The following is a 13,916-nucleotide window of genomic DNA, read 5'->3' on the forward strand; positions in this document are numbered from 1 at the left end:
CAACTATCTTATTTTTGATAAAGGGGCTAAAAGCATGCAATGGAGGAAGGATAGCATCTTCAACAAATGGTGCTGGGAAAACTGGAAATCCATTTGCACCAAAATGAATCTGAATCCATATCTCTCGCCGTGCACAAAAGTTAACTCAAAATGGATCAAGGAGCTTGATATTAAATCAGAGACATGGCATCTGATAGAAGAAAAAGTTGGTTATGATCTACACGCTGTGGGATCGGGCTCCAAATTCCTCAATAGGACACCCATAGCGCTAGAGTTAACAAATAGAATCAACAAATGGGACTTACTCAAACTAAAAAGTTTTTTCTCAGCAAAAGAAACAATAAGAGAGATAAACAGGGAGCCTACTTCTTGGGAACAAATCTTTACTCCACACACTTCAGATAGAGCCCTAATAACCAGAATATACAAAGAACTCAAAAAATTAGACAATAAGATAACAAATAACCCAATCAATAAATGGGCCAAGGACCTGAACAGACACTTCTCAGAGGAGGACATACAATCAATCAACAAGTACATGAAAAAATGCTCACCATCGCTAGCAGTCAGAGAAATGCAAATCAAAACTACCCTAAGATACCATCTCACTCCAGTAAGACTGGCAGCCATTAGGAAGTCAAACAACAATAAGTGCTGGAGAGGATGCGGGGAAAAGGGCACTCTTGTTCATTGCTGGTGGGACTGCAAATTGGTGCAGCCAATTTGGAAAGCAATATGGAGATTTCTTGGAAAGCTGGGAATGGAACCACCATTCGATCCAGCTATTCCCCTTCTCGGTCTATTCCCTAAAGCCCTAACAAGAGCATGCTACAGGGACACTGCTACATCGATGTTCATAGCAGCTCAATTCACGATAGCAAGACTGTGGAACCAGCCTAGATGCCCTTCAATAGATGAATGGATAAAAAAAATGTGGCATTTATATACTATGGAGTATTACTCTGCATTAAAAAATGACAAAATCATAGAATTTGGAGGGAAATGGATGGCATTAGAGCAGATTATGCTAAGTGAAGCTAGTCAATCTTTAAAAAACAAATACCAAATGACTCCTTTGATATAAGGGGAGTAAACAAGGACAGGGTAGGGACGAAGAGCTTGAGAAGAAGATCTACATTAAACAGGGATGAGAGGTGGGAGGGAAAGGGAGTGAGAAGGGAAAGTGCATGGAAATGGAAGGCGATCCTCAGGGTTATACAAAATGTCATATAAGAGGAAAGGAGGGGTAAGACAAGATAATACAAATGGAAGAAATGATTTACAGTAGAAGGGGTAGAGAGAGAAAAGGGGAGGGGAGGGGAGGGGAGGGGAGGGGGGATAGTAGAGAATAGGACAGACAGCAGAATACATCAGACACTAGAAAGGCAATATGTCAATCAATGGAAGGGAAACTGATGTGATACAGCAATTTGTATACGGGGTAAAAGGGGGAGTTCATAATCCACGTGAATCAACCGTGTAATATGATGTATCAAGAACTATGTAATGTTATGAACGACCAATAAAAAAAAAAAAAAGGAAAAAAAAAAAAAAATTAAAGTAAAATGAAGCAAACAAAAAAAAAAAAAAAATACTTAGTCTGATTTAACTCATCAAATCCATTACAAACATTATCATCTTATTCCAGATTTATTGCCCAAGACTCCTAATTGATCCTTTGCCTCTTCCAGTTTCTTATCAATACTAACTACAATTGTCTATAAAACTTAAAACTTATCAGGCTATTTGCCTCCTCTTCTCAGAGCCATCTGGCTTCCTATCTCAATGCCTTCCCTTCTCAGCTGAAGTTATAACTATAGTCATCCCAGTGGCCTGAGGACCCTCTACAACCTCCGCCCAACCCAAACCCATTGCCTACTCTGACCCTGGCTCCCTCAGTTCCAGCCATAAGAGCATTTTTTTCTCTCCCTGGACTTATCGCCGAAACTCTTACGTGGTACATTTGTACTTACTCTGCCCTCTGTCTACAATGCTGTATTTACAGATGCTCTTCCTAGTTGAAGGTACAGCCCTTTCTCACATATTTCTTGTTCTCTTTATTTGTCTAATCTTCCTTCACAGCCCAATAGCCAAGTGAAGTAATGTGTATGTCTGTTCCACATACATAATACATACAAAGCTTGTTTGTTTTGGTGTCTGTCACTCCCACTTCAAGGTGTGTCTGGGATAGACATGCTTGCTCTTTGTTCATCCTATTCATGGCTACATTTTTGCTGTAAGCTGGCAGTAGCATTCTTTTGTTTATTCTTTTTAGTTATACATGACAGTAGAATGTATTTCAACATATCATGTACATGGAGTATAACTTCCCATTCTTGTGGTTGTACATGATGTAGAGTTACAATGGTCCTGTATTCATATATGAACATAGGAAGCATATTTAATTCATTCTACTGTCTTTCCATTCTCATCCCCTCTCCATATCACCCAGTCTCTCCTGTACAATACAGTGAGCCTCCAACTCCTCCCCCTCCATTACATTCAGCCTTTGTTTTTTGGGGATTGGCTTTTTTTATTTAGCAGGATAAAATTTACTGGCAAATGCCATAATTTCATTCTTCTTTATGGCTGAGTAATATTCCATTGTGTAAATGCATTACATTTTCTTTATCCATTCATCTGTTGAAGGGAATCTTCATTCATCTGTTAAAGGGCACCTAGGTTGGTTACATAGCTTAGCTGTTACGAATTGAGCTGCTATGAACATTGATGTGGCTGCATCACTTTAGTATGCTGATTTTAAGTCCTTTGGGTATATATCAAAGGAGTGGGATAACTAGGTGAAATTCCATGTTTTCTGAGGAACTCCATACTGCTTTTCATAATGGTTGCACCAATTTTCAGTACCACCAGCAATGTATGAATGTGCCTTTTCCCCTATATTCTCCCCAACATATATTGTTACTTGTATTCTTGATAATTGCCATTCTGACTAGAGTGAGATTGAATCTCAGTGTAGTTTTAATTTGCATTTCTCTAATTGCTAGTGATGGTGAACATTTTTTGATATATTTGTTGACCATTAATATTTCATCTGTGAAGTGTCTGTTCAGTTTATTTGCCCATTTATTGATTGGGTTATTTGTTTTATACTGTTAAGTTTTTTGAGTTCTTTATACATCCTTTTAGCTTCCATAATGCTCTATCTGAAGTACATGTGGCAAATATTTCTCCCATTCTGTAGGCTGTCTCTTCATGTTTTGATTGTTTCCTTTTCTGTGAAGAAGCTTTTTAGTTTAATAAAATCCCATTTATTGATTCTTGACTTGACTTCTTGTGCTTTACGAATCTTGTTGAGGAATTCCATTCCTAAGCCAAAATGATGGACATGTGGGCCTACTTTTTCTACTAGTAGGTACAGGGTCTCTAGAGGTCCTTGCTTTACTTTGAGTTTTGTGCAGGGTGACAGATAGGGATCTAATTTCATTTTATTACATGTGAATTTTCAGTTTTCCCAGCACCATTTGTTGAAGAGGCTATCTTTTCTTCAATGTATATTTATGGCAACTTTGTCTAGTATGAGATAACTTTATTTATATGAGTTAATCTCTGTGTCTTCTATTCTGTATTATTGGTCTTCATGACTGTTTTGGTGCCAATATTATGCCATTTTTGAGTAATGCTCTTTTGAATGATCAAACAAGATACTGAAATTTTGCTATTTTTCTTGTAAGTAATATTGTTTTGGATAGAAAAATCACTAGTCCTTAGATATTTTTAATTTTTATAATGCCTTTTATTTTTAATATTTACATGGATTTTTGCTATATTTCAATATTTAATTAACTTTAGTTTACATTTATTAAATTCTTCTATATCCTGATAGAAAATTTGTTAACATCCCTGTCCTTCATAAAATTTTAACAAGGGTATGATTTCATTAACCAGAGAGTTTATACATAACATCATCATTATGAAGTTAAATGTTGCCAAGCTATTCAGTTATTTATCTTATAGTTGTCTGACATCTGGTATAGCCCATCACTCCTTACAGCTGCAGTATGCTGTATCTCAAAATGTGTTCTTGATAGTTTTCCTTGAGATAACTGTACTTGAAAAGTAAAATGTACCTAATCTTTAACAAATATTTATGGAACAGAATCACCTCTTGCATGTGGGTATGCACTTGTAAGATTCACTTACATGTTAAATTTAGTAATATATGAAAATTTTGACCAAACCAAAAATATTATCCAGCACTTACATTCAGAAAACAATCTTAGAATCTAGTATTTCTCAGTTTATAAGTGGTAATCATGTGGTTTATAAGATCTTAGTCTCCTAAAGTGCATTTTCAAATGTATCTTAAAGAAAACCATACGTCAAAATACATGCTACTGTCATGTATAGCTAAAAAGAACAAATATTTTTTTTTAGAAAAGAAAACCAATTGAGAACTAATGAGTTTTAGGTAATTGTGGCTACCTATATTCTTAGTTAACCTTTTATTCCCATTATAGTATCCTATTTTCTTCATATTCTCATGTAATTTTTTTTTGTTTTATCCATTCTCTATCTAGCCTCTAAGTCACTAACATGTAATCATCTCATTTTTTGAAAATAATATCTAGATATTCCATTGTTAAAGTAAAAGTATTTGTTCACTTAAATAATTGCTTACAAAATAGGAATCAGGAATAATATATAAAATATGGGCTTGGGAATTGATTTTTAATTTTTTTTATTTCTATCACTTATAGTTGAATCTTATTTTCTGGTAAAAATACATAAGCAAAGTTATCTTAAAATAAGGTAAGGACAATGTTTTATAAACATTTGTTCTTCCATATATCATTCAGCAAGAATTCTTTTAAAAATGTTTCATTGTACATAGTTATGTCATTTTTCTTCTCTCCATGCAACTCAGGTGTCTCCTTTACTGTACTTGGATTATTCCTTCCTCTCCAGCTGTTCCTTAGGTTTGTTTTCCTATCCTGATGTCTTGATGTCTCTTTAATAACAAGTTCCATATCTCTAGCCTTTTTGAACTTATAAAAATTTCTAATACTCATATACATTCTACAAAAGATAATGAGGTTTTTCCAAGGAGAATGGTGATCATTAATTCTGCATATATCAAAGTGGAATGTGTCATTCCCTAAGCAAAATAGAAACTCACACCATGCATAAAGACAACTCTTGCTTCCTTCAGCTGAGAGCATGTTTTATGGAAAAACATTTTCAAAAAAGCCATTAAGAAATATTCTCATTCTCTCTTCAATGTCTTTGAGCTGTGTGTGAGCAGAATTTTAAGGAATTTGTAGTAACTTCTTTCTAGTTCTGGCCATCCTGGTATTCTGTAAAGTCAAGCATAATAAAACCTTTAAACAGCCTTTGATAAAGTCTTGGCAGAAGATTCTGTAGTTTGTATCTTATAAAAAAATCAAATTAAATAAAACTATCACTAGCAAACAATATTACATATTATTAAAATATGGGAACTAACTGTAAAATTTGCAAGCTGCAAACAGTGTTGTAAATCAACTAAGCAATTAGCATGAGATTTTTTTAAGTGACTGAATACAAATTCAGAATTATGAAGTTATTATCCAATAACCCCACAAGTGATGTGAATAAATTCTTGCTAATATAAAAATTATCAACCACTGAAACACACTTTTCTACAAGCAGGTCTATGAATCCTCATGCTAGTGCACTTAGATTGATAAACTACTGACATTCTGTTAAAGCTTCGTTTATTCCAGTTGCTGAGGCGTGTGCTTAGAGGGTCTGTCATGCACATGATCAGCAGATCGTAGTCTGCAATTTGTTTTCATTTAATCAGCAGACAGGTTTTCACCAATTTAGACTCAAGTCCTATTAATACTCTCTGAAACTAATTGCTGGAAAATGCATTTTAGAAGCAGAATTTTATAATATCCCTTTTCCCCTCTGCCCATATTGTAAAACACTCAAAGCTATGTACTTAGATGTTGAAAATGTATGTTAAATAGACATAGGCCATAAACTCCTGTCATCTAGGCTACTGCAAAGGGCTCCTAATCCTCCCTCCTGCCTCAATACCTTCTGCACTTTACTTTTGAAATTACTTTCTTGTTATTCTATACCTCCATAAAAACTCTAGTTCTCTGCCAAATAAAAAAACAAACACTTTAACATGACTTCAATGCCCTTCATTATCTGGTTCTAGCTTACACATTTTTCCTTGTTTTTCTTTTATGTTGCATTATAACACACATATAGGGAAAATATGAATCATCAATTAATGAATAGCTGCCCAGGACAAAAAGGAAAGAATTGTAATTTCATAAGAGCCACTGTCCCTTGTCCATCTTTTTTAATTTTTTATTTTTTGGTTGAGGGGATAGTACCAGGAATTTAACTCAGGGGCACTCAACCACTGAGCCACATCTCTAGCCCTATTTTGTATTTTATTTAGAGACAGGGTCTGTGAATTTTACTTTATTTAGAGACAGAGTTGCTTAGCACCTCACTTTTGCTGAGTCTGGCTTTGAACTTGAGATCCTCTTGCCTCAGCCTCCAAACCCACTGGGATTACAGGCGCGTGCCACCACACCCAGGTTTTTGTGCATCTTTCTAATCAGACTTTCCTCAGCATCCTAGAGCTGGACTACCCAGAGTAGTCCTGGCCTTGATTTTCTTTTTTTGTGTCCCCACTATAAAGCTTTGAATTCTATTGTAATTTTTACCTGTTTTTGTATGTTACATACATGAAATCAAATTGTGGTTTGGGGGATATTTATTTCACTCAAGTCATTCTTTTAAAAACTTACTGATGCTCATGTATAGTTCTAGTCTAGTCAATTTAAAACTATTTAGTATTCCCTTGCATCCATGTACAACAATGAATTTATCTTTCTCACGCTGATGGACAATTTGGACTTTCATGTTATATCCATATTTGGGCTATTACAAACAATGCTGCTATCAACATTCTTGGACATATATTTTGGTGCTCAATATTCCCTATTGTGCCCAACCAAGCAGTGGAATTTCTAGAACATAATTATGCATATTTTCATACTAGATAAATATTTATATATCACTCAAAAAAAGACAATCTTAACTTGTTCATAAGTATCTTTCTGTGCTACTAGATATGTCAAAATGTTTTCCAAAATGATCGTACCAATTTACATCACAGAAATGAATGATAGCTCTAATTTCTTTATATGTATGACCATACTTGAAATCATCAAACCATTTCTCCTTGTTTCTCTTCTATTCTTGTTTCTTTACTTTTTCTTTTTTTTTAAACTTTATCATCTATTTATGTATCAATAAACATCACTGAAACCTCCCAAGGACCCTGAGTGATCAAGAATAACTTCTCGCCCTAAAACCCAGATGTACAGTTTTTGTTGCTCCTCGTAGAGAAATCTACTTGTAGTTCCAACTTGACTTCTAACTCTGATGCTGACTTCTTTGGGCTTGATGACCTGTGCAGGATAATGATCTGCACCATCTTCACCATTGGAATCCATAGCCTTCTGGTCACCATTTCCTCCATTCTTTCTTTGGGGGTTTCCATCTTTTCATTTGTTCTTGTTGTACTCTAGGTATTAATCTTGACCTATTGCAATTCGCTAATTCATTCTTCATCTGTTTCTAGTAAACTTTAATCATTAATTTCTTACCTTTTGTCATTATATTTTCTAATTCTTGAATTTCTTTTCATTTTTATTTTTTTCTAATTAGTTATAAATGACAGCAGAATGTATTTTGGTTCATTGTACACAAATGGAGCACAGCTTTTCATTTCTCTGGTCATATATGATATAGAGTTGCACCATATGTACAGTCATACACGTACCTGGGGTAATGATCTCCATCTCATTCCACCAACTTTAATTCTCGAATTTCTGATTGATTGTTTTTCAACTCTATCATGATGTAGTTTTTAGTTTCTTCCAATTAAAAAATATATGCATTTCTTTTATATATATACTTTTTTCAATAGGGATAGTAATTATAATAGCAGTCAAAATTTCTAATATCTGAATTCTTGAAATCTATTTCTGTCATCTGTCTGCTAGTTCTAATATCTGAAGTATTATTTTCTTTCACCTGATGCCTTTGATTTTTTTCTAAAACAATTTATTCAGACATTATTTGAAGTAATAATATGAAATCTAAAATGAAGATACTTTCCTCCAAAGAAGATTGTGGTGTTTTCATTTTTTCCTGACAGGCATCTGGAGTCTCTATCAATGTTATACTAACTTAAATTGAAATTTTAAGACAATTAAAATTGAAAGTTGAGACGTTAAAATTAGAGACAAATTATGCAATCTTAGTTTTTAATCCAAAGGATTGGGTGGAAACTGGAATTTAGAGAGATGTCTTTAAAATAAAACAAATTTTGATGACTTCTTTTTCTGTAACTTATTTGTGACTTTGAGTTGAAACTTTCTGTTCCTAAGTTTTCTTATTTAGCAAGAAAGTGCATGGCTGGTAATACCCAAATCATATTTCTTTCTTTCTTCTTCTCTTTTTTTAGTTTCCTTTGTCCTTCTTCCTTGATCTCAAGGTACCCATTATGATGTGTGTTGTTTTTGTTTTGCTTTATATTTTTGAGTACATTGTGTGTTATTTTGAAAGTGATGCCCATGCCTTTTTACCATCTTTCTAACTCTACTGAGCATAATTCTTTGATGCAGTGGCTGCTTAATGGATGTTATATGGATAAGTCAATGAGTAAATAAATTTTGGAAGTAAGTGCATATATAAAAGTGTATATAAAACTGATTAAACAAAGCTGAGTATTACCACAGAAGAAAGAAGTTTCTCTTCTATTATTGTTCCCAGAGCTTTAATCTAATTTCCGTCGTTAGGTTTACCTGTCCAATATATTGGCTGTGCATCCTTGTAGAGAACAACAGACCTGAGTTAGAATTTACAAATAGTGATCTAAATCTGTAATACACCTTAAAAATAAGTCTTTAAAAATAATATTGATCCAGGTGACAAATGAGAGGATAGAATAAAGGTTTATTTAGAGCATAAAATTTAAAAGGCATGTTCATCGATAATTCATCAGCTCTCTTTAAAAGAACCTTTAGTATAACAATTTCTATTCTGTACCTTTAATCAATTCTAGTTGACATTGCCATGAGCAGATTTTAACAACAGATCTGAGAAAGGGATCTGCTTATCTTGGGATTTATAAAATCAAAATTCAAGTCATTTCTAGGAAGAAACTTAGCACACCAAGGAAATGTATCAATTTAGTGTATGGAACAATTGCTCAAAAAAGATATAAACAAAAATGAAAATGAACCATTAGTAGTTTATATAAAATTATACATTGGTATATTATCCTTGTCACACTTATCACTGAGCTACACAATGTAGTTAATGGCTTAATTTTTTAAGTATCATTTACCTCAAGGAGTTTATTGAATTTCTTGGTGATTAAATTATTGCTCAACTTAAGAGATCTGTTTGAAGGTGCTTAAAAATAGAGAATGCTTATGACCCAAAATTGTTGATAGAATGGTCAGCCCAATAAGATTCTCCATGAATGTTCATTCAATTGGTTTGGTTTGCCAGGTGATGATGTTCATAATGTAGACATAAATTGGTGGCATATGAAGAAGTACATGCTTTCTGTTACATCATTTATTACATGATACAGGCATCTAAGATCGTATTAATTACAGAACTTCCTTGTCATATTTACATGCTCCCTGAATTTGATCTTAATTTGTGAATTTCTTTAATCTCCTCTGATTCTAATGACCTTAGGACCCACCTAGGATTATTTGCACAATGCCTATTAGTCATTGCCATAGTATGTTTTGTCTAAATAATCAAAAGTAGCAAATTCTATCAATTGTCTGGAAATTTTATTACATACTTTAAAATACATAAATAATTTATAATCATCAAGATGTGTTGTATTTTATACATTGACATTAAAGAATTGAAATGAAATTTTACTCATGTATGCCATTTATATTTAAATTAATACTAATAGAAATTTCTATTTCATTCTCAACATCTCTAACCTACTGATTTAATAATCTATCAATATTCATTAGCATCAAATAGTACTATAACAGGAAAAAAGTCAGTAGCTTAACTAAAAAATAATTTGGAATTTCTTGATTTTTTCCCCCATATATTGTAGAACTCTAGAGAGGTTCTGCTGGGCCAGCCTGGTATGGCATTTCAAGTGTCAGAGACATGGATTTCTGTCTTGTTTGTCTGTGATGTATGGTCTCAGATAGTTACCAGGGCACCAGGCATCATATGTTTGTACCAGCTGTCAAATAGTAGGAAGGACAGCAAAACATGTTGCAGAAACCACCCTGATTACATTGTTTTGGCGGGAATTAGTCACGTGGAATTGCCTTGCCTAAATTAGGACTACAGGTTGTCCTTATTCTTAGTGGTCTAAAAAGGAAAAAAAAAAAAAAACAATTGTGATAAAAGAAGAAACTCACTAATGGGGAACAATTGGTAGTAATCTGCCCTTTTGAACCATCCATTTACTGATTCATTTTATTCTAAAATGACCTAAGCAATAAAATAAAAAAAGGATACCTCAATAACTAGTTACATTATTTTCATCCTTTTTTTTTTTTTAAAAAAAGGCATTATTGCAGCAAATGAAATTCTGTGATCCTGATCAATTAAAACATTTAGTCCGGGCTGGGGATGTGGCTCAAGCGGTAGCGTGCTCGCCTGGCATGCGTCCGCCCGGGTTTGATCCTCAGCACCACATACCAACAAAGATGTTGTGTCCGCCAAGAACTAAAAAATAAATATTAAAAATTCTCTCTCTCTCTCTCTCTCTTTAAAAAAAAAAACAAAAAAACATTTAGTCCATGGTGAATTTTAGGGCAAAAAATTGAGCATTATACTGGACAATATTTTTGCAACAGGTGCAGTGATTTTATTAGGCATTTACTTAGTGTCTTTGAATAAAAGCCCAAAGCAAAATACTGCTCTACATCTCCATAAAGGCTATTTTGTGTATCCCTAAAGAAAAATTATTCAAAAAGAAAATCTTTAGGTTTTCTGGCTTAAACCCAAAGAAAGATTTTAGCCTGCCAACAGAGCTGGATTGACTCTATATACTATGAATGGTTATTATAAATATTACTATTGCTGAAATATTTCTGGACAAGTTTAGCAAAGTAAAGAATAGATTATTTAATTCTGTCTTTTCATACCAATTTTGCCCTCGTAACGTTAAGTGTTCTAAAATGACATTGAACTATTTGTTAGAGTTTAAAAGACAAAAAAGGATACCTCAATAACTAGTTACATTACAATAAATAGTTCAGGCAAGGCAGTCCTGCACACCTGTAATCTCAGGTGCTTGGGAGGCTGTGGCAGGAGAATCAGGAGTTCAAAGCCAGACTCAGCAAAAGCATGCTGAGCAACTCAGTAGACCCTGTTTCTAAATAAAATACAAAATAGGACTGGGGATGTGGTTTAGTGGTCCAGTGTCCCTTAGTTCAATCCCCAGTACTTCCCTCCAAAATGACAAAAATGTAAGTATATAATGGAAGTAGCAGTAAAAATCAATCTTGTAAACTTACCAAATTAGATAGTATACCAAAGGTAAGTGAGTTTTCTTGTAGTAGTAATAGAGAAATTATTTTTGCAAATAAAATGTATGTTTATATCAAAGTTATAAAATTGTTTAGCAAATAACTTTAGTAAATATGATGTAGAATACCTTTTGGCTAATTTATAGGTACTTAAAATATTCAATCTTTTCACAGTTACATCTCTATATTATATCTGTTAAAATAAAATTTTATGTACTTTAACAAATATAAATAAAAATGGTAATAAATACAGTAAGCGCATCCTGATGTATTATTAATTAATTTTAGATAGATCCTAAGGTGATAATAAACTCATAGTTCTTGAAGTTTTTCAGTCACTTTCATCCTACTTTTGATATGGAAATTATTAAATAAGAAATGATAAGAAATTAAGTGATTAAAACTTTTTCAATAATATGATTCATTAATAATGCATAAACTATAATACTAAGTTAATTATTTCAAAGCATAAGACAGATTTTGGACTTTGTAAGCAAAGTTCTTTAAAGAATTAGTCTTTGCTTTTAGGGAGCAATCTTGATTGACATCAAAATTTCTTTTATTTCCATGTAGGAAGAGCCTTTCGTAATGGTCTCTGAAAATGTCTTGGGTAAGCCGAAGAAATACCAGGGCTTTTCCATTGATGTTTTGGATGCCTTATCTAACTACCTGGGTTTTAACTATGAAATTTATGTTGCACCGGATCATAAGTATGGAAGCCCACAAGAAGATGGGACATGGAATGGCTTAGTAGGAGAGCTGGTCTTTAAGGTAAGAATTCATTTATTTGTCTTATACCTAAAGATTCAACTGTAACCCCTGGAGCCCTTAATTTCACTTAAAATGAGTATAATACAATAGGTTGTGGTGTCAAATTAAAACCTCACCAAATGCTATTTTATGAACTTTTAGGAAATAAAATTAGGTGACAAAATGAAACTAAATTTAAAAATATTTTCTATAATAAAACAGAATTTAAATGAAGCCTTTACCTTTGGCAACTCATGTTCTAAACATTTTGTCAAGATATAGTACATGATGAAAATCACAATGTAATTTTCAAGCACAGTTAATACAATTGTTGTCTTTTTAAATTGCTATGTTATTAAGAGAGAAAGAAAGAAAGAAAGAACCAGAGAAACAGAAGAAAGAAAGAGAAAGAAGGAAGGAAGGGAGGGTGGGAGGGAGAGAGAGAGGGAGGGAGGGGTGAGTGAATGAATGAATTCTGATCCCTGAAGGGCTAAATATTTAGTTTGGGTAACGAAACAAGTTGCATTTATAATTATATTTTCTCTTGTTCTTTCAATTCTCAAAAAGATATTTCAACATCTCTTTAGCTTTGTCAGTGTTTGCTACGATTTTTGAAGCTCTGATATTTATTTAATGCATATACATTTAAAAGTACAGTGTCTTCATGATACATTGTTGAATAGTTGGGTTTAGATTTATAATTTACTATTTCATTTATATATTTCTTCCTCTGTTCCTTCTCTTCCTGACCTTTTTTGGAGGAGGGATGTAAACTGAAATTACTTTAATATTTGATTTTATTGTCTGGGTTGCCTTTTGACCTATATCTCTGTATTTTTCTTGTTTGTGGTTAGTCTACAGATTACACCATGCATTCTTAAGTGAAAGCATTCTATCTAAAACTAATATTACACCACCTCAAATTTCAAAAATTAATGAGCTTTCATCAATATAATTCCATTTATATCCACCCTCACCTTTGTGCTACTGTAGTTATATATGCCTGCCTTATTAATTTCACAAAAAATAAAGGTTTGATTTAAGCAATTAGTTATCTTTCAAAGGTAAAAAAGATGAAAAATCGGTATTTCACTGCTTATCTACTAATGCTAAGGTTCTTTATTCCTTTTATTTATCTGAACTTCTGTTATCATTAAACTTGAAGCCAAGAATTTTCTTTGGACTCTCTTGAAGTATAGTCTTGTCGGTGGCATATTCTCAATATTTATTGACTTAATATGTGTTTACTGAGCTGCAATTTTTAGTGATAATCTTACCAGATAATCAAATTTGGAGTATAAGTTTCTTTGGTTTTGTTTTTAGGGTTTTTTGTTGTTGTTGTTGTTGTTTTGTTTGTTTTGTTTTGTTTTACTATGAAGGACTCAACATTTAATCTGTATCTCCCTGTTATAGGCAAAAATTGGAATCTGTTGTTTGTCTCTTACAAACTTCTTCCTATTCTTTTCTGCTGATTTTTTTTATAGGGAGCCCCCACAATTTGCATGTTTAGTTTAGGTGTCAAAATGGATCTTTTTTTTTTTTTTTTACTTTAGGTATCAAAAAAATGGATTCAAAGGAGATTTATACACAGATCTGAGG

General features: G+C 33.0%; 1 protein-coding gene across 3 annotated transcripts in view; it reads left to right on the top strand.

Moving 5' to 3' along the window:
• Nucleotides 1-13,916, top strand: part of Grid2 (glutamate ionotropic receptor delta type subunit 2) — a 1,404,794-nt gene that overhangs the window by 1,019,066 nt on the left and 371,812 nt on the right. For all 3 annotated transcript variants that reach the window (XM_077803456.1, XM_077803455.1, XM_077803457.1), the window contains one exon: nucleotides 12,141-12,338. In XM_077803456.1, coding sequence (XP_077659582.1) covers nucleotides 12,141-12,338 — 198 coding nt within the window. The remainder of the gene's footprint in view (nucleotides 1-12,140; nucleotides 12,339-13,916) is intronic.

This window comes from Urocitellus parryii, chromosome 10 (genome assembly GCF_045843805.1).
Source record: "Urocitellus parryii isolate mUroPar1 chromosome 10, mUroPar1.hap1, whole genome shotgun sequence".
NCBI lineage: Eukaryota > Metazoa > Chordata > Mammalia > Rodentia > Sciuridae > Urocitellus > Urocitellus parryii.